The 20,877-nt window shown below is 49.6% G+C and overlaps 1 protein-coding gene across 3 annotated transcripts in view; it reads right to left on the bottom strand.

Annotated features, from left to right (window-relative positions):
- LOC119961788 (E3 ubiquitin-protein ligase HECW2-like) overlaps positions 1-20,877 on the bottom strand; it is a 514,237-nt gene that overhangs the window by 16,759 nt on the left and 476,601 nt on the right. For 2 of the 3 annotated variants that reach the window (XM_038789110.1, XM_038789111.1), the window contains one exon: positions 16,230-16,359. The exons of the other annotated variant lie outside the window; for it this stretch is intronic. In XM_038789110.1, coding sequence (XP_038645038.1) covers positions 16,230-16,359 — 130 coding nt within the window. The remainder of the gene's footprint in view (positions 1-16,229; positions 16,360-20,877) is intronic. 3 annotated transcript variants of the gene reach the window in all.

Here is a 20,877-nt window from a genome sequence, read left to right as displayed (position 1 = left end):
CATAAGTTTAGGGGCACTGGCACTCAGCGGGTTATCATCACCTCCCTGTCCTCGACAGTGACCCACTGATGGTGCCGACACAGTCCCAGCACCCTGGAGTGATGTGATACAGACCCTGGGAGGATGGGAAATGTGGGTGGGGGGTGGGTAAGGTATCGTTGAGGGACCAGGCCCCGTCCCATGAGTATGGGGGCCTCCCTGGACCCTCGCTTCTGCCGCCTGTCCTGTAGTCTCCGGCTGTCCTCCAGCCCCTGCTGGTCCAGCGCCTCATCATCATCCTCGTCCTCCTCCTCCTTAAAGTGGGCACATGTTCCTCATCCCCAACTTCCAGCATGTCGCACCGCTGCTGTGCCAGGTTATGGAGGACACAGCAGACGACCACAATGCGGGCAACTGTCCGGGGGGTGTACTCCTGGGCACCACCCCAGCGGTCAAGGCATCGGAACCACATTTTCAGCACAGGTGGCCACATGGGCCTCATTGTATCGGGTCTCCAGTTCGGTCTCCGGCCTCCGTACTAGTGTCATTAGCCAGGTCCTTAGCAGGTACCCCTTATCTCCCAGGAGCCAGCCACCCATCCTAGGTGCTCCTTGAAGAGGCGGGGATGTCCGACTGGCCCAGGATATAGCTGTTGTGCACAAACCCCGGGAAGCGTGTACACATGTGCATGATCTACATGTGGTAGTCACACATGAGCTGAATGTTCAGGGGGTGGAACCCCTTTCTGTTAATATAGGGTAGTCCCAGATGGCCGGTGAATGCAAGGTGACATACGTGCCGTGTATAAACCTCTGGACCTGTGGCCTACTGCAGCCTGGCGATGGCAGAGAATCCTGCTGCCCAGGCATCCTGTTGGGCTTGGTCCACGTCAAGATTGATATAATTTTCTGCCCAGGTAAACAGGGCACCTGTGACCTGTCGGATGCACCTATGGCTTTGGACCCGAGATGCCATGCAGGTTCCCTCTTGCGCCCTGGAATGGTCCCAAGGCATAACGGTTCAGAGATGCGATGACCTTGACTGCTACCGGAAAAGGGTCTCCTCCTCCTCCATGTGGTGCCATGTAAACAATAAATAAATAATCTTTATTGTCACAAGTAGGCTTACATTAACACTGCAATGAAGTTACTGTGAAAAGCCCCTAGTCGCCACATTCCGGCTCCTGTTCGGGTACACAGAGGGGAATTCAGAATTCTCAGCTGGTACAGGAATTGAATCCGTGCTGCTGGCCTTGTTCTGCATCACAAACTAGCTGCCCAGCCCACTGAGCTAAACCAGCCCCTGCCATGTTCACGAGGACATGGCACCGGTGTGCACTGTGTCCTTGTTGAGGCGGAACCTCCTGCGGCATGCACTTTCCATCATCTGTTCAAATGCCCATTGGCCCTGTACACCCTGGTTGAGTGCTTGTCTCCCCTCCCTGATGGGCAGCCAGGTCCTCATGCTGTGGGGTGGGATCCAGCACATGAGCCGCCCCTTCCAGCATCTACAAACAGTGCTGCTGCCGCTGTCTCCAGCGTCTGGCTGCCCGGTCTGCCAGCAGCACCACTAAGACCTGTTCTGATGGTCCAAAATATCATCCATACCATTCAATATCTGTGAGGAATTGGGAGAGGGTGTTGGACTTACAAACAATGGTGGCTCTCACCCCAGGATCCTCCAATCCCCCATTGATTCCCCGGTCCCCCAAGCCTGGAACGTACTGCCCATGCACTCCCGGCCGCAGTGGCCCCCTTACTGGATCCCTGACCTGCATCCCAGATACCCGCACATAACATCACCTGAACAGGGCACTGGTCCCCGCCCTGTTGCATTCACTCACCCTCCAGTCATGGACATGTCCCTGGAGCTGTGTCCCATCCCCGGGGTGTTCAGATGTTGGCTGCTGCGTGTGTGGTGTTGTTTCCCACAGTGTTCAGACAGTGGCCAGGCATCGCGGTCTGATTGGGATGCTAGGCAATGATTCCCACATGCTACATGGACCACATACCACGGGAATCCACTTGGGTTGTGTGAAGTCCTCATGTAACCAGGATTGCCAAATCCCTATTATCAATTGCCTTCAGCCACATGGCCAGAGGCCTAGGCAGATGGTGGGGGTTATGGGTGGTCGGTGGGGCAGACGGGCAAGGACAAGGATTACCCACGGAATCGGTACATACGATCCAGGGATTGACATGGTGTGCCGCACACAGTTGCTCCCCCCCAGTACCTCCCACACCTCTCCTTCCATAGCGGTCCACCCCTGCAGAGGGCGCCCTCCCCACCTAGCCAATGACCCCACCCACCTCCAAGCACTGGGGCGGCAATCCCCGTCACCCTGGGCTCTTTGCCTGTGAGCAAAGATGGCTACTCACCGCCTCGGCTCCCCGTATAAGTCACATTTTTAAGCGCCTGCGTGACTACCTGCTGGGGAAGCCGATAAATCATGGGAGGCCGTTGTGTATTGGGTTGCTTCCATTAATTGTATGGAAATAGGGCTCAAGTGGTGATAATTGGTTTAAAAATCTGCATCGCAAACTTCTTGCCACCTGGCGTGGTTCTCGTTTTCGGCCTCTCCCACTATTCACTGGCCTAGTTCAGTTTGAGTAAGAGCGCAATTAGGCTGGAGAATCACGCCCAGTGAGTAGAAACAACGGGACAATTTAAGGTTGGCAGTCTGTAACTAGCAGGATATCGTAAGGACTTGGCCCTTAGCTATTTATAATCATTATTACTGATTTAGCTGAGGAGACTAAATGTAGTATATCCATGTTTGCTGATGATACAAAGTTAGTTGGGAATGTGTGCAGTGTGGAAGATGCAAAGAAGCTACAGAGGGATATAGAAAAGTTGGTTTGAGTGTGCAAGAACATGGCAGATGGAATACAATGTGGCAAATGTGGCATTGAGAGGTCATGCAGGTATAGCAAGAAATAGCAAGGCAAAATGTATGCCAGTATATTTTTTAATGGGATTGGACTATAAGAGTAAAGAAGTCTTATTAAAATTATACAGGACTTTGCTAAAGCCACATCTGGAGCAGTAAGTGTAGTTTTGGCTAAGGAAGAACATGCTTGCTTTAGAGGAGAAATTGAGTAGAGGAGGCCTATATTTTCTGGAGTTTAGAAGAATGAGAAGTTCCCATTGAAACATATACAGTTTTTAAGGGGAGTGACATTAGATGCTAAATCCAGAACACAAGGTCACAGTCTTAGAATAAGAGGTTCACCTTATGGGATAGTGATCTGTTGAAATCACTTCATGCAAAGCTTTGTGAAGCTTTGGAATTCTCCATCCCAGAGAGTTGTGCATGTTCAAGAGCTGAGTAAATTTAAGACAGACTCCTTTACTCCTATACTCCAATCCCTTCGTAAATCATTAGATTTTGGGGTGCTAAGGGAATTATGGGATATGGGGAAATTGTAGGAATGTGGAGTTGAGGTTGTAGACCAGCTGTGATTTTGCTGAATAGTGGAGCAGGCTCGAAGTGTCAAAGTTCTTATGTTCTATCAAATGTTCAGCTTAAAAGTTTGTAATAATTCTTAAATGAATAAAAATTGGAACTGCACTACAATAGTAAGTAAAGAGGCACTCTGCAGGCTACAAATACTATTTGAAAATATTACAACAGCTTTAATTACATGAAGAAGCAAGAAGAAATTGAAGTTCACACAGTGAGGTACGGACATAACAGCAAGGATGACCTAGCAATGAGTTGGTCAAGGTGATTGGCATACAAGGTATACTGAATTTTTATTCTCTGATCACTGGCGTTATATTTGAAATTTAAAATTATTCACAAGTGCAAACTCCAAAACAGTAGTCAGAGTGCTTTTAAATATTTATCTTAGTTACTGACAGGGACTACACGCTATTTGAATAAATTGAGACTCTCCGAACCCCGAATGTCTGTGGGGCTTGTGAATTTTGTATCATTCTGAATGTCTGTTACCTGTATAAAAGCTAGGCTCGATTTTACCTCTGTGTGATTTGAATTGGTTTTGAGTGAGTTTAAGTTGGGCCCTTTCAGTGGGTGATTAAATACGTCAGATGTGGAGCCATTGGATGGACATTGGACGGACATTATACATTGGTCAGAGGATATGATAGAAGAACTGAAATTGGTATAAATGAACTCGACCAATAGCACCATTTTGGAAACTACTAAGCTGTTTGCAGATGATCATTTGCTTTATAAACTCATTCTACTGTCAAAAGAGATCAATTATTTAGTTTACTTATTTATAACACTTATGTCGGGGATTTTTGTTAAAATGTATTTTATTCCAAACTTATATAAAAGGTTACAGAACATGAACAATTCGGGGAGCAAACTTCCCAACACACAACTATACAGTTTGTGCAAATTTTTCCCTTTTTCACCCCCTCTTGCCACACCTCTCCACCCCGCGACGAACAAATCCTCAAACATGTCCACGAGCATCCCCAATCTTGCCTCGAAACCGCTGAGCCCCTTAACACGTATTTGACTTTTTCCAGCCGACGAAAGTCATATAAGTCACTCAGCCAGGCCGCCACCCCTGGCGATGTCGCTGACCGCCACTCCAACAGGATTCTTCGCTGGACTATCAGAGAGGCGAAGGCCACAACATCAGCTTTCCACCCCTCCATCAGCTCTGGCTTCTCTGACACCCTGTATATTGCCACCAGAGGGTCCAGCTCAAACTCCTACCCCACTATCCTGGTTAACGCCGCGAATGCTCAGGCCCAGAATCTCTCCAACTTTTCGCAGCCCCAGAACATATGTACATGAATTGCTGGTCCCAGCCCACACTTCTCACACTCGTCTGCCACTCCCTGAAAGAACTAACCAATTCTTCCCCAAGTCACACACAGCCTCTGTACGACCTTAAACTGCATCAGGGTCACCTTACGCACAAGGAGGTCGCATTTACACTTCGTAGAGCCTCACTCCATACTCCCCAATTTATCTCCCCTCCCAGCTCCCCCTTGCATTTCTCCTTAACCTTCACCACCTGCTCTCCCAGCTACCCATATATGTCTCCGATCCTGCCCTCCCCTTTCACATCCACTCCAACAAGGTGTACCTCAGCAGCCTGGGGAACTCTTTCCAAACCTTCTGCACAAAGTCCCTTACCTGCAGGTACCTAAACTCACTTCCTCTCGGGAGTTCTATCCTCTCCTTCAGTTCCTCTATACTGGCAAACCCCTCTTCCAGGTACAGATCCCTCACCTTAACCAGCCCCACTTCTCTCCACTTCCTATACATACCGTCTATCCCCCCCCCCGGCTCAAAACCATGGTGGTCGCACAATAGCGCCAGCACCGCCATCCCTTCTATCCCGAAATGCCTCCTCACTGGAGACCTTTACTGTGGACTGCACCACTGTGCTCTCCACGTATCTCCCTGGCGCCACTGGCAATGCTGCCGTCACCATAGATGTCAAGCTGGACCCCCTACAGAATTCTTCCTCCATCCTAATCCATTCTGTCCCCTCTCCTTCCCACCACGGCCTCACCTTCTCCACACTCGCTGCCCAGTAATAGTGTAGCAGGTTCGGCAACTCCAACCCTCCCTTCTGCCTGTATTTCTGTCCTCCTAACCCTTGGCACCTTCCTTGCCCATACAAAGTCTGAGATAATCATATCCAGTTTTCGAAAGAAGGTCTTCAGTACAAAGATTGGAAGTGTCTGGAATATGAACAGGAACCTCGCCTTGAATGGCAACCGCCCTAGATTGGCTTGTTGACCCAACTCGTTCACCGGGAACACTTCACATTTCCCTACATTTAACTTTTATCCCAAGAATGCCCCAAATTTCCCAACAGGCCCATGATCCACTCCATGCTCTCAAACGGGTCATAAACATACAATAGTAGGTCGTCAGCATAGAGCGACACCCGGTGCTCCCTTCGTCCCCTCGTAATCCCTCACCACTCTGCCGACCCCCTGAGAGGCATTGCCGGAGGTTCTATAGCCAGCGCAAACAACAAGCGGTGACAGTGGGCACCCCTGCCTTGCCCTGTGCAGTTCAAAGTTTTGTGTCGTTAGTCTGCACAATCGCCTTCTGTGCCATGTATAACAGGCGCACCCATGCCAAAAACTTGGGTCCAAACCCAAACCTTCTCAGGACCTCAAACAGGTACTGCCACTCCACCCGATCAAACGCCCTCTCTGCGTCCATGGACACCACTACCTCCGCTACCTGAGCTCTCAACGGGGTCACATTATGATCACATTTAACAGCCTCCTGATATCACGAGAAAGCTGCCTGCCCTTTACGAAACCTGTCTGGTCCTCCACAACCACCCTCAGGACACATCCTTCCACCCTTCCTGCCACCATCTTCGCCAGCACTTTCACATCCGTATTTAACAGGGATATGGATCTATATGACCCACATTCCAACGGGTTTTTCCTCTTCTTTGGTATTAATGTGATCGTTGCTTGCATCTTCATCTCTCCCTTCTCCAAACGCCTCATTAAACACCTCCAAGAGATGTGGTGCCAGGTGCGTTGCAAACTCTCAATAGAATTCTGTCGGGTAACCCGGGGCCTTCCCCGGCTTCATACCCCTTATATAATCCAATATCTCCCTCAGCCCCAGACTCCTCTCGCATTTTTCTCCTTTCTTCCTACGACTGTGGGAACTCCAGTTTGTCTAAAACGGTGCCATGTCCCCCTCTTCACCCCGCAGGTCCGCCCTGTATAGCTCCTTATAATAATCCCTAAACGTCTAATTTATCTTCCCCGGCTCGGACACCAACTCCCCTGCCTCAGTCCGTATCTCAATATTTCCCTGGACGCGGCCAGCCTCCGCAGCTGACACGCTAACATTCGACTCGCCTCCTCTCCGTATTCATACTGCACACAGCTTGCCCTCCGCAGCTGCCCTACCGCCCTCCCTGTTGTCAACCTATCAAAGTGCCCCTGCAATTGCCAATCCCTCAGTGGTGGGCACCCTTGAGTACTCCCTATCTACCTCAACTATCTTTTCACTAGCTATTCATATTCCTCCCCCCTTTCCCTATCCGCATATGCCTTGAATTAGATAATGTCCCCCCCCCCCCCCCCCCCCCCCCCCCTGCCAGATCACTACTTTTAGTGCTTTCCAAAACGTTGCCACCAACACCTCCCTCCTGTTTTGGTTCAATTCTACTTAATTTTTAATCACAGCCTGCACTTTATCGCAAAACCCTCTATCTGCCAACCCCGAATCGAGCATCCAACCAGGTTCTGCTCCCGTCTCGATCTAAGCCGAATCTCCAGCCAATGGGGCACATGGTCCGAGATTACTATCCCCGCGTACTCTGCCCCTCCACCCCAACCAAAACCTCCTGGCTCAACACAAAGAAGTCGATTCTTAAATATACCCTATAAGCATGTGAAAAAAGGAATACTCCCTTCCCCCTGGGTTCTTGAAGAACACGGGTCCCCCATACTCATCTTTTCCATAAACTCGTCCAACTCCTTTGCCATTTGTATCTTACCTATTGACCTGGGGCTCAATCTATCTACACTCGGCTATAGGACACAATTAAAATCTCCTCCCATAGAATCATAGAATCCCTACACTGCAGAAGGAGGCCATTCAGCCCATTGAGTCTGCATGGACCCTTGGAAAGAGCACTCCACTTAAGCACATGCCTCTATCCTATTCCCATAATGCATTACCCCCACCTAACCTTTTGAACACTAAGGGACAATTTAGAATGGCCAATCCGCCTAACCTGCACATTTTTGGACTAGGGGAGGAAACCGGAGCACCTGGTGGAAACCCCCGCAGACACTGGGAGAAAGTGCAAACTCCACACTAACCACTGTGCCACCCCTTCTTTGGCCATCAACTGGTGCATGGCCAAGTCCAGAATCGCTGCCAGCAACCCCCTCATAAAGCCTAAATAGTCCCAATCGATGTACACACATTCCCCAGTATCACCGGCATCCCCTCTAATACCCCACTCACCATCACATAGCTCCCACCCTGGTCCCTCACTTCATTCGTGCTCACAAACCCCGTTTTCTTGCTAATCAAAATGGACACCCCCGAAACATTGAATCAAACCCCGATTGGAAAACCTGTCCCACCCATCACTTCCTCAGCCTGACCTGGTCCTTCACGTGGAGGTGCATCTCTTGAAGAAAGACCATCTCAGCTTTTAAACTCCTTAGGTGCGCAAAAAACAAAGAGCCAAGATCACCGATTTTCACCGATCCATTAAGCCCTTGCACGTTCCACGTTACCAGACTTACCGAGGGCTTGCGCCTTCATACACCTCTACCATCCACCCCTTTTGGCTCTACCCCCATTAATTTCACCCTCTACCTGGCCCATTCAAGAAGGCCCCTTTCTCGCTCCTGCCTGACCGTGTTTCTTCTCCAATCTCGCCGTGCCGCATCTCCCTCCCTTCCCCCCACCTCCCACCATCCCCCTATGTCCACCTCTCTCGGCCTTTCATGTGCCATCAATGAACACGAGATGGGCAGTGAACGTAACTGAGGCTTTAATAATCTAAACAGAAAGCCTCCTGGCCTCGGATCCTGAACTGGGGCAGCGGCGGAGACCAGTCACCGTTATACCGAGCCAGAGGGGAGGCGGAGCCAGCAGGCAGTGGTTTACCACATTACAGATAATACAGTGGCAGTTTACCACAATACACATATTATATACTACAGTGGTTCGGAGCCAGCGGGGACAAGCCCAGGCATTTAGCAATACAACAGTACAATACAATACAATACAGTGGTTTACCACATTCACCCCTTGTTAAAAAAAGAGTCTAGCAGGGGTGAAGTGGACTTAAAGATCAAGTCTGTCGGGGGTCTTGACCTTCTGCCGTGATCGCCTCAGTCCCGGCTGTGGTGTGGGCTCCGGTGTTGAGACCTGCATGTCCGGGAGCGTGTTGTCCTCTTCTTCACCCAGTAGTTGAGTCGGTGGAGGGGGGGTGGTGTGCGGGCGGGGGTGGTGGTGATGGTCGCCGGTGGGCCTGCGGATGCCAGTGCCTGAAGTAGCTGGGTAGTGGTGAAGAGAGACGGTGTAGGGTCGGGGGTGGTGGTGATGGTCGCTGGGGAACCAAATCCTGGAGGGAGACTGTGTCCTGTCGCCTGTCAGGATGTGCCATGTAGGCATATTGTGGATTGGCATGGAGGAGCAAGACCTTCTCGATGAAGGAATCTGATTTATGACTCCTCGCATGCTTCCGGAGGAGGACGGGTCCTAGGACTGTCAGCCAGGATGGGAGCGAGTCCCCGGAGGTGGGCTTCCTGGGGAAGGCAAACATAGGTTTGTGGGGGGGTCACGTTTATGGCAGTGCACATGAGCGACCGGATGGAGTGGAGCGCATCGGAGAGGACCTCCTGCCAGCGGGAGACTGGGAGACTTCTAGACTGTAAGGCCAGGAGGACGGCCTTCCATACCGTCGCGTTCTCCCTCTTCATCTGTCCGTTCCCCAGGAGGTTGTAGCTGGTTGGCCTGCTAGAGGCGATGCCCTTGCGAAGCAGGAACTGACGCAACTCATCGCTCATGAAGGAGGAACCCCAATCGATGTGGATGTAGGTGGGGAACCCAAACAAGGTGAAGATACTGTGCAGGGCCTTGATGATGGTGGCAGACGTCTTGTCAGGGCATGGGATGGCAAAGGGGAATCTTGAGTATTCGTCAAAAGTATTGAGGAAGTACACGTTACGGTCGTGGAGGGGAGGGGCCCTTTGAAGTCGATGCTGAAGCGCTCAAAGAGGCGAGAGGCCTTTACCAGGTGCGCTCTGTCTGGCCGATAGAAGTGCGGTTTGCACTCCACGCAGACCTGGCAGTCCCTGGTCACGGTCCTGACCTCCTCGATGGAGTAAGGCAGGCTGCAAGCCTTGACAAAATGAAAAAAACGGGTGATCCCCGGGTGACAGAGGTCATTGTGGAGGGCCCGAAGTCAGTCTACTTGTGCGCTGGCACATGTACCACGGGATAGGGCGTCTGGGGGCTCGTTGAGCTTTCCCGGTTAGTACACAATCTCGTAGTTGTAGGTGGAGAGCTCGATCAGAGCTCGATCCTCCACCTCAGAATCTCGTCGTTCTTGATCTTGCCCCGCTGTGTATTGTTCAACATGATGGCAACCGACCGTTGGTCAGTGAGGAGAGTGAATCGCTGACCGGCCAGGTAATGCCTCCAATGTCGCACAGCTTCTACAATGGCTTGGGCTTCCTTTTCGACGGAGGAGTGTCGAATTTCGGAGACATGGAGGCTACGGGAGAAGAAAGCCACGGGCCAGCCCGCCAGGTTGAGGGTAGCGGCCAGAGCAAAGTCCGGCGCATCGCTTTCCACTTGGAACAGGATGGACTCGTCCACAGCGTGCATCACGGCTTTGGCAATATCTGTCTTGATGCGGTTGAAGGCCAGGCGGGCCTCAGCCGTCAGGGGGAAAATGGTGCATTTAATAAGTGGACGGGCCTTGTCTGCATAATTAGGGACTCACTGGGCATAATAAGAGAAGAACCCCAGGTATATCTTCAGGGCCTTGGGGCAGTGGGGGAGGGGAAGTTCCATGAGGGGGCGCATGCGGTCGGGGTCGGGCCCTAGGACTCTGTTATCCACAACGTAGCCGAGGATGGCTAGACGGGTTGTGCGGAAAACGCATTTTTCCTTATTGTAGGTGAGGTTCAGGAGTTTAGAGGTGCGGAGGAAGTGCCAGAGATTTTCGTCATGGTCCTGCTGGTCATGGCCGCAGATGGTGACAATATCTAAGTACGGGAATGTGGCCCGCAGCCTGTACTGGTCAACTATTCGGTCCATTTCTCGTTGGAAGACCGAGACCACATTGGTGACGCCAAGGAACTGGTAGAGGCGGCCATCTGCCTCGAAGGCAGTGTATTGGCGGTCCTCCGGGCGGATCGGGAGCTGGTGGTACACGGACTTCAAGTCAACAGTGGAGAAGACTCGATACTACGCAATCTGGTTGACCATGTTAGATATGCGGGGGAGGGGGGTACGCATCAAGCTGCGTGTATCGGTTGATGGTCTGACTGTAGTCAATGACCATCTGGTGCTTCTCCCCATTCTTGATGACCACCACTTGGGCTCTCCAGAGGCTGGTACTAGCCTCAATGATCCCCTCTCGTAGGAGTCGCTGGACCTCTGACCTGATAAAGGCCTTGTCTCGGGCACTGTATCATCTGCTCCTAGTGACGACAGGCTTACAGTCCGGGGTGAGGTTAGCAAAGAGCGAGGGTGGAGCGACCTTAAGTGTCGCGAGGCTACAGACCGTGAGGGGGGCAGGGGTCCACCGAACTTTAAAGTAAGGCTTTGGAGGTGGCACTGGAAATCGAGCCCCAGTAATAGGGCAGCACAGAGATGGGGAAGGACGTAGAGCTTGAAGTTAGTGTACTCTACACCTTGAACAGTAAGGGTCGCGACACAGTACCCCCGGATTTCCACTGAATGTGATCTGGAAGCTAGGGAGATTTTCTGGGTCGCGGGTAAAATTGGGAGGGAGCAGCGACTTACTGTATCTGAGTGTATGAAGCTGTCTGTGCTCCTGGAGTCGAAAAGACAGGCCGTCTCGTGCCCGTTGATCCGGATGGTCATCGTAGATTTTGTGAGGTGATGAGGCCGGGACTGGTCGAGAGTGATAGAGGCGAGCTTCGGAAGGTGATGGCGAGGCCGATCGGAGGTAGCGGCGGCCAGCGTACGACCAGTGTGAGCAGGACTCCCGGGAGGCTGCGGACTGGTCCCAAGATGGCGGATGGCATCGGAGATGGCGTCAAAAATGGTGGCCCCCATGGGTCGCGCGTGGCGGAGGAGTACAAGATGGCGTCAAAGATGGCGGCGCCCACGGGTCACACATGGCGGGTGGCGCGGCAGCTGGGGGCGACCCCGACAGGCAGCAGGCACGCTGCTGGGACTAGGAGTTTTAGGGAGAGACCGGGCCTGGCAGGCTTTCGCAAAGTGGCCCTTCCTCCCACACCCGTTGCAAGTCACGTTGTGTGCAGGGCAGCATTGTCTGGGATGGTTACCCTGGCCGCAAAAGTAGCACTTCAGGCTGCCGGCGTTGGCGGGCTGCTGCGCAGCACAGAAATGCACTGCACTCGAGTCGGATGATGGTGGCGCCTGCGAGGTGCTCGAGAGTGCCGCATGGTCGGCGGTGTAGGCCTCCATGTTCTGGAAGGCCACCTCCAGCAAGTTTGAGAGCTGCACTATATCTGGGAGGCCGAGTGTAACCCCTTCCAGCAATCTCTGGTGGATGCAGTTCGATTTCATGCCGGGACATATGCATCCCTGATCAACAGCTCCGCGTTGGGTAGCCGATATCGCCTGGAAAGAACAGTTCCGGCCGAGTACCCGCAAGGCACGCTGAAATTCGGCTAGTGATTCTCCTGGGTGTTGTCGCCTCGTGGCAAGAAGGTGCCTAGCATACACCTCGTTTACAAACTTTATATATTGTCCCTTCAGCAGCATTATCACCTCCATATACGAGGGGGCGTCCCTGATGAGAAGGAAAACTTGCAGGCGCACCTGTGCGTTGAGGATCTGCTGCTCCTGGAGGTCGGTGAAGTCTTCGGTGGAGGATCCGAGGTACGCTTCGAAGCAGCTTAGCCAGTGCTCGAATGTTGCAGTGACATCGGCTGCCTGTGGGTCCAGCTCCAGGCGATCAGGTTTGAGCGATGAATTCATCTTAGATGTTTAGTTTATGAAATTGATGTGCCATCAATGAACACAAGACTAGCAGTGAACGTAACAGGCTTTAATAAACTAAACAGAAAGCCTGCCAGCCTCTGATCCCGAACTGGGGCAGCGGCGGAGACCAGCCACCTTTATACCGAGCCCAAGGGGAGGCGGAGCCAGCAGGCAGTGGTTTACCACATTACAGATAATACAGTGGCAGTTTACCACAATACACATATTATATACTACAGTGGTTCGGAGCCAGCAGGGACAAGCCCAGGCATGTAGCAATACAACATTACAATACAATACAGTGGTTTACCACAGCCTTCTCCCCCACTCCATTTCCGTTCACCAGCATTATCTGCCAACGTGGCAACCCCTGCACAAAGGCTCCGCCCACTGACCCTCCACCCCTACCCACCCTCACCTCTCAGTTCTGTGAAGGAGGCTCCCTGCTGACCTCCCCCACCCAGACAAAGACTCTTCTCGAACCACACAGCACCTCCCCCAAAGACAAACAAAAATAAAAAACACAGCCACAGGCAGCCGGGGGGGGGGGGGGGGAGGGTGTGCAATGACAGCTATCCCCTTACAAACTTAGTTTTGTCGGGTACAGCACCCCAAATCTGATCTGCCGCTGTTATAACGCTGCCTGGCTCTATTGAACCCCGCACACTGTTTTGGTGATGTCTTGGTAATCCGGACCTTGTTCCCCTCCCATTTGCAGTTCCGTTTCTCCCTGACCCACTGCAAGACCTTCTCTTCCTCCACAAGCTTGTGGAGTGTCATGATCACTGCCCCCGGCGGCTCCCTAGCTCTATTCTTCTACCTGTGCTCTCTGTCCACCTCAGGAGCCTTGAGCAGCACTCCCTCTGCCACCAGCCCTGCCTGCATCCTCGAAATGTACCTCGTGGCACTCACACCTTCCACTCCTTCAGGCAGGCCAACTATTCGCAGATTCTGCCTCTTCGACCTGTTTTCCTGTACCTCCATCTTTGCTCTCACGTCTTGCAAAGGTCTCCTAAGAGCTCCGCCTCCAGTGCCACCACTCTATCGCTGTGTTCAGAGATCACCCTTTCAATCTCTCGGATCTGCGACCCCTGAGCCTCCAGACATTTTTCAGACTTGCACGAGCCCTTTCCCCTCAGCCATCTTTTCATGAGCTGCTATGCCACAAGTCTCTTCCAACTCCTTGGCCAGATCCTTCACCTTCTTGTGCTGGGTTTGGTAGCCAGCAGACATGCCACTCCCGGTGGGAACATCTTCTCCGACCTTCAGTTATACTTTTCTGTCGAAGTTACACCCGATTTTGGGTAAAAAGAGCTCTTTTCTACGCCTTCAAGGAGGAGCTGCCCTGTGTGCGACCACTCACGCCACCATAAGCGTCGGGGATATTTTTAAAAAATGAAACTACTTACTTCCAAATATAATCCAACTATCATTCCAAAATTTTCCATAATTGCAATGGTAAATTTAAAATCCTTTCATCGAGAATTTGTATACTCATATATTCTTGCTACATAGAGTGAGCCATTTTGTATGTATTGGAAAGTACAGTGGAAGTGCAAATGAGTGATCAGCTTCACTTTAGTTAGGAGCTAAATGACATTTTAACATTTAACATGTGCAAAGATTTAGTACAACCATTCTTTCCATCATTGAGAGCAAGAAGAGTCTGTTCAATGTATTCTTTGCTGGATTATATGCTACATTTCTAAATAATTTTAGTTTAATTTCAGTGGTGCATTTTATTACACTTATATTTTATTACCTGTACTTTGTATTCGACTGAACCATTTTGAAAGTATGGACCGGGTTGTGGGGAGGTGTTGGGATGGCAGTTTGGAGCAGGGAGACCTGATAACTAGTGGCAGTAGGTGGCCCACTTTTAAATTGAAACATAATTTATTCAACAAAAAGCATCTCAATTCCCATGCAAAATAAGTAATAAAGTTCACCACACCTTCTTTTTAGCTTTTTATATATTTCCCACAAGATTTCTACATCGACATTGTACGATAATTAATATTTAAATATTTTCCTCATGACTATGATATTCCATAAGGAGAGGACAAAATACACCAAGCAGCTCAATTAAAAATGGAGAGCGAATGAAGAAATTAAATGGAGAAATCGCTCAATAGATTTGAAAAGGCGTGATTTTTATTTTCTGGACCTCTTATTGTTTGCAAAATTTATAGTTTGGTCACAGGAAATATAACCATACAGTCCTGCTGTGATTTATGCCAAAGAAATAAAAGGGCCATTCTATGATCCTGTAATTCCAGCTGCAATCACAAGGAGTGCAGGTCAAAGAATTGGGGCTAACTTTCTGTTTGTCCTGTCTCTGATCCATGCTCCCTGAAACCATCTCTTCCTTACTGGGAATATGGAGTGGTGGAATCATGCCTATAATTTGGAATTTTATTACTTGTTTGTTAAATAAATGATGTCATCTATTGACAAAAACTACCCAATGCGTTGGTGATAATACCCTCAAGAGCTGTACCAGTTAGGAAGCAAACTGGAGATGGTTTATGTGTAACGAAAGGGAAAATGCTGGAAAATCGCAGCAAGTCTGGCAGCATCTGTAGGGAGAGAAAAGAGCTAACGTTGCGAGTCCAATGACTCTTTGTCAAAGCTCTGGTTTATGTGTAATTGGCAGATTGTGTTCCTGCTGGAGTCATTTATAAGCTATTATACCAAAGTATCTGGACTGGGTATAATAGGCTATTATAGAGTTTGATTTCACCTCAGCTAAATTTAAAAGAAAGAAACATATTCCAGGAATGTTAGCACAGATGAAACAAGATAGAACAGCTCAATTTGCTTCAAATAGAATCAGGAATTTAGTTTTTTCAATTGTCACACCAGTAACCAGCCTGTCAGCTTCAGTTGTCCACAAAATGTTCAGTAGTTCACATAGAATATTAAATCTTAAAACCAATTAGATATATGTAATTATTGCACTGATTTGTTATCAGAAAACATTGGTAGAATAGTTCTTCTTACATTTAAATCAGCCATTCAATGCTATTGGCATAAGAGACGTCAAATTGATTTAATTGAATTAAACATTGCAAAGCATAATTTCAAAATCACCTAATAGCTGTTCAGGAAGTATAGATATTAAGCACTAAATATGTTGTTTACGTACATATATAGATCAAACTCAGGAACACTATTTATTTTATTTGAATTACTGGGTTACGTTGTTGCTGGTTAAGACATTGTTTTATCTCCTCGGGGTTTCCAGTCACCTAATTATTGCCCTTGTGAGGATACAAAAGGGAACAAAGATATTTTTGAGTGTTAAACTAATTTAGAAGAAAATGCTAAAGAAATTGAACTAGGACACCAGGAAAAGCCAAGGCTGTGATAGGATTATGTAAGAAACTGCTGACAGAAAAAAAGAAAAGAAATCTGATGTACAAAAATAAATTTGCAAAATCAGCGATTTATCATTGAGTTTACATCATAAGTGGCTCATATAATAACATTTTCTTCTTTCTCTTAAGGAGATATTAATTTTATCTATACAGCAAAGAAGTCATAATACATTTCATTGAAAGCCCAAAATAATTTAAGAAGCTTAACCCAGTTAGCCCACCTGACCAAAGACCTCTTCATTCACAGTAAATGTTAGGTCTAAAATATCATTGATGTCATTGTCTTTCATCCACTGCAGACTCTGATGAAATTCCTCATCCAAATATTCCAGGTCACTCAGATCACAGGATCTGGCAAGAACAGGCAAACAAGTAGGGAATGTCCAATTGCTCAATAAGTTTATTACAAACAGTATCACCATAATATTATTTATTAATCAGCTCAGTCAAATATAGCAATGTTTTCTCAAATATTTAGCATGTCTTCTAACGGATCTTTCATTTCAGCAATGTTTAAAAGAACAAAATTATATGATTAAGTGGAATAGCAAACAGGAAAACTTTTCATGCAGATATAACCTTCTACATGGAATTTTCATGCTATGATTGGTTTTAAAACCTGTTGTTCTTTTTAACATAGAAAATGTTTTGTTAAATATAATTATCCTCTCAGACATTTGATCATTGAGAATACTTTTCTATCCAAATGTTAGCTTTTAATTGTGTTTCACATGGTATTTGAAGGGCCAAGTTGTCTCAGCTCAGCAAAATCACATTTCTGCCTGTCAATCAATCTTAAGTTAAAACTACTTTCCCAACAAAAGGCCATATACACTAACCAGCCAAAGTATAAAGCTATGGCCCTAATTGTAGCAGAAACAATGGGCGGGATTCTCCCCTACCCGGCGGGGTGGGGGGCCCCGGCGTAGCGGAGTGGCGCCAACCACTCTGGTGTCGGGCCTCCCCAAAGGTGTGGGATTCTCCGTACCTTTAGGGGCTAGGCCCGCGCCGGAGTGGTTGGTGCCACGCCGACTGGCGCCAAAACCGGCGCCAACGGCCTTTGACGCCCGCCGCCTGGCGTCGGGGCTGGCCGAAAGGCCTTCTCCGGTTCGCACATGCACCAGTGCGTCAGCGGCCGCTGACGTCACCACCGGCGCATGCGCGGTAGGGGGGGTCACCTCCGCCTCCGCCATGGTGGAGGCCGTGGCGGTGGCGGAAGAAAAAGAGTGCCCCCACGGCACTGGCCCGCCCACCGATCGGTGGGCCTCGATCGCGTGCCAGGCCACCAGGGGGCACCCCCCGGGATCCGATCGCCCCGCGCCCCCCCCCCCCCCCCCCCCCCAGGACCTCGGGGGCCCGCTCGCGCCACCAATCCGGCTGCCACCAGAGGTGGTTGAAACTACGTCAGCGGGAGAGGCCTGTCAGCGGCGGGACTTCGGCCCATCGCGGGCCGGAGAAACGCTGCGGGGGGCATGCTGATCAGCGCGGCGCGATTCCCGCTCCCGCCAATTCCCGGGTGGCGGAGAATTCCGGCCACGGCAGGGGCGGGATTTACGCCGGCACTGGGCGATTCTCCGACCCTGTGGGGAGTCGGAGAATTCCGCCCAATGCGCACTATTACATACTTGCAAAATACAAGAACAATTTTCTGTTCTCCATGACATTGTAATAACATGGCATAACTGCCTGGATTTGAACAAGTATCCTCTGAATATGGGGGAGGAGGTGGGTCAGGTTAGAGGAGTGGGCACCAATGAGGACACATGGGCAGAAAAATTCCGATTTGTCTTGGGCGGGAAAAGAGGAGGGCAACCTGCCAGCTGCTTTGCCGGATTTTCAAACACTTTATCAAAAATAATGGAAGGGGCGGGTGCCGAGACATCATATTGACAGAGCCCGCCTCGCCAGCAACTTAGGTTTCTGAAAGATTGGGGCGCCCTTTTATTAAAAATAAAAAAACTCTCCTCCCGGCCCTCCACAACTACCACGGATTATCCCCCCACCGACCACCCCTCTCCCCAGCACTACCCTGGCACTTTCCAGGCAGTACCAGGGGACAGTGCCCAAGAGAGTGCTGGAGCAGTATCCAGGAGTGTGTGAGGGCGCAGTGCCCAGGGGCACTGGCCAGGCATGACCCCTCCCCCCAGGAGGCTGTACTCACCTGTGCGCCACCGACAGGTTCTGTTCACCAGATACACATAATGGGGGACCTTTTGTGATTCATGTTGACATGCAGTCATGCAGACATGAATGGACAATTTAACATGGGGGACAATCAGGCATAAAGAACTGATAATGAGATTCAAATAGTGATAAATGGGAATCCTGACTTTTAAAGACATTTTGCGAGGCCAATCAAGTGGGGAACCCCCACTGGTGTAAAAGCCTTTTGGGACACCTGCTCAATTCTCCACCCCATCTTCCATTCCCATCCCCAAAAAACAGAAAATCCTCACCATGGTCTTTTTTTACTCACAGAGAATTGAGAAAGAGAATTAACCTTATCGTATGGCAATTATTTCTCAATAAACCTTTCCAGGACATGCATTAGAAATTGAAAAAAGAGGAACAACTAATTCCATTTTTATCTTATCTTTCACATAGAGGAATCGTGTCTTGTAGCAGGAAACCCAAATTTAAAAACTAACCTATATCTAGGTCTGAATTTAATTTCCATCTCACATATGTGAGATTGTAAAGATCTCAATCAGTTTCCTTGGACAATTAATAAAAATCAGAAACCCTCCAAAAGTTTATACAAAACTGAGAAATATTTGAGCAGAAGTAAGGCATTTAGCCCCTTGAGCCAGCTCTGCCTTTCAATGAAATCATGGCCGGAATTCTCTGATCGTCGGAATTACTTTTCCAGTGAGTTTCATGGAGGTGTGGGGTGGTTTCAATGGGAAATCCCACTGACAAGCGGCGGGAGGATTGAATCTCACCGCCAGCAAACTGCACGCGGCTGAGATACACGCAGCTGGGGCACAGGAGAATGCCACCCATGGACAATCTGTGTCTAAACTCCATGGGCTGGATTCTCCCTCCCGCCGCAGCAGATTTCTGGTTCAGCACGCCGGCGGGATGCTCTGTTTCGCTGGCTGGTCAATGGGGTTTCCTATTACTGTGCAGCCCCACGCTGTCGGGAAACCCCTGGGCTGCCAGCAAAATGGAGCATCCCGGCAGCGGAGAATCCAGCCCCATATATATGCCTCTGCCCCATATCCCTCTACACATTTGGTTAAGAAAATCTATCGATCTCAGATTTAACGTCTACAATTTGGCAACAACCGCTATTTGGAGAGGACAGTTGCAAAATTATTTTTTTTAAATAAATTTGGAGTACCTAATTCATTGTTTTTCAATTAGGGGGCAATTTAGCGTGGCCAATCCACCTACACTGCGCATCTTTGGGTTGTGGGTGAGACCCACGCAGACACGGGGAGAATGTGCAAACTCCACACGGACAGTGACCCAGGCCGGGAACAAAACCGGGTCCTCAGCACCGAGGGACAGCAGTGCTAACCACTGCGCCACCGTGCCGCCCAAGTTCCAAAATTCTACTCAGGTTTCAAAATACTTTGATTTGCTGGTCCTATTTGAATTTTCTCAAGGGTTGCTTTTTGTTTTTCAGGGCTCCTTAGATCTAAAGATTTAAGTCAGAAACCAAACTGTTCTTGAAGCAGGGATGTTTCCTGCCGCTTGCAGTGTAAAGAAACACATGGCTATTCAACGTGACTCGTGTTATAGAAGGAGCCCGAAGTGGGAATGCGCAGCCGAAGCCACACATAACCCTATTTTGTACAGTGGGGAGCTCCTCTTCCCAGACCGCCCTAGTGTAGTGAGAGGCAGTGCCAACCTGGCACCCTTGCAGTGCCCAATACAGCCAGCAATGCCATCTGAGCACCTTGGCAATGCCAGGCGGGTACCCAGGATACACTGCCAAGGTACCAGGCTGGCACTGCCAGGGTGCCCAGGTGGCGCCATCAGTGCCAGGGCACCACCCTGCTCAAAGCGCATGCAACTGGAGGCCTCCTATCCCCTAGGAGATCCCCAAAAGTGCAGTTCTGAATGGTCCCCATTTGCTGAACAGCACTTGCCCGAGGTCTCTAGAACGAAGGTGATCCGAAAGCCTCAGTTACCTCGGAATCTGCAGATTAAAGAGAGGCCAGGTGCTTCGCTCTAATATGCAGATTTGCCAAAAAGTGATCCCGCTTACAATGGGCTGGATTTGCATCACAACATCCCGTGAAGTCGCGTTGGATCTCGCGGTTGAGGTAGATCCCTGGAGCGGCACCTCACAGCTTTCATTGGCCATGCTGCACCATGGCGAACTGCTTATCCAGTGCAGCATGTCCGTTGGATTGTGCCCAATGTAAATGGTTCACAGTGTTACCGCAATGTGCTGGTGCTGGAAGGAGTGACTGTTAAACATGATGGTTGTGGTATTAATCAATCAGATTGCATTGTCCTATATTCGGTTGAGTTCCTTCAGTGCTGTTGGGTGCACTTCATGAGAGCATTCAACCAGGCATGTGGAGAACATTCCATCATATTCCTGATTTATGCATGGTAAATGGTGGAAAGACTTGGAGAGTCAGGAAGAGAGTCAGTAAGCACTGCAGGTTATCAGTCTTTTACAGGCACTTGTAGCCACTTTATTTATGGAGCTGGTCCATTTAATTTTTTGGTCAATGGTGACCACAAAGTGGGGGATTCGGCATTGGTAATGCCATTGAATGTCAAGGGGTGGTGGTTATATTTTCTCTTGTTGGATATAGTCAATGCCTGGAACTTGGTATGGTATGACTGTTACTTGCTACTTACCAGCCCAAGACTGAATGTTGTCCAGGTTTTGCTACCTGCTGGCAT

Source organism: Scyliorhinus canicula, chromosome 2 (genome assembly GCF_902713615.1).
Source record: "Scyliorhinus canicula chromosome 2, sScyCan1.1, whole genome shotgun sequence".
Classification (NCBI taxonomy): domain Eukaryota; kingdom Metazoa; phylum Chordata; class Chondrichthyes; order Carcharhiniformes; family Scyliorhinidae; genus Scyliorhinus; species Scyliorhinus canicula.
Note: the sequence above shows the minus strand (reverse complement) of the source record. Positions and strands in the feature narration are given on the sequence as shown.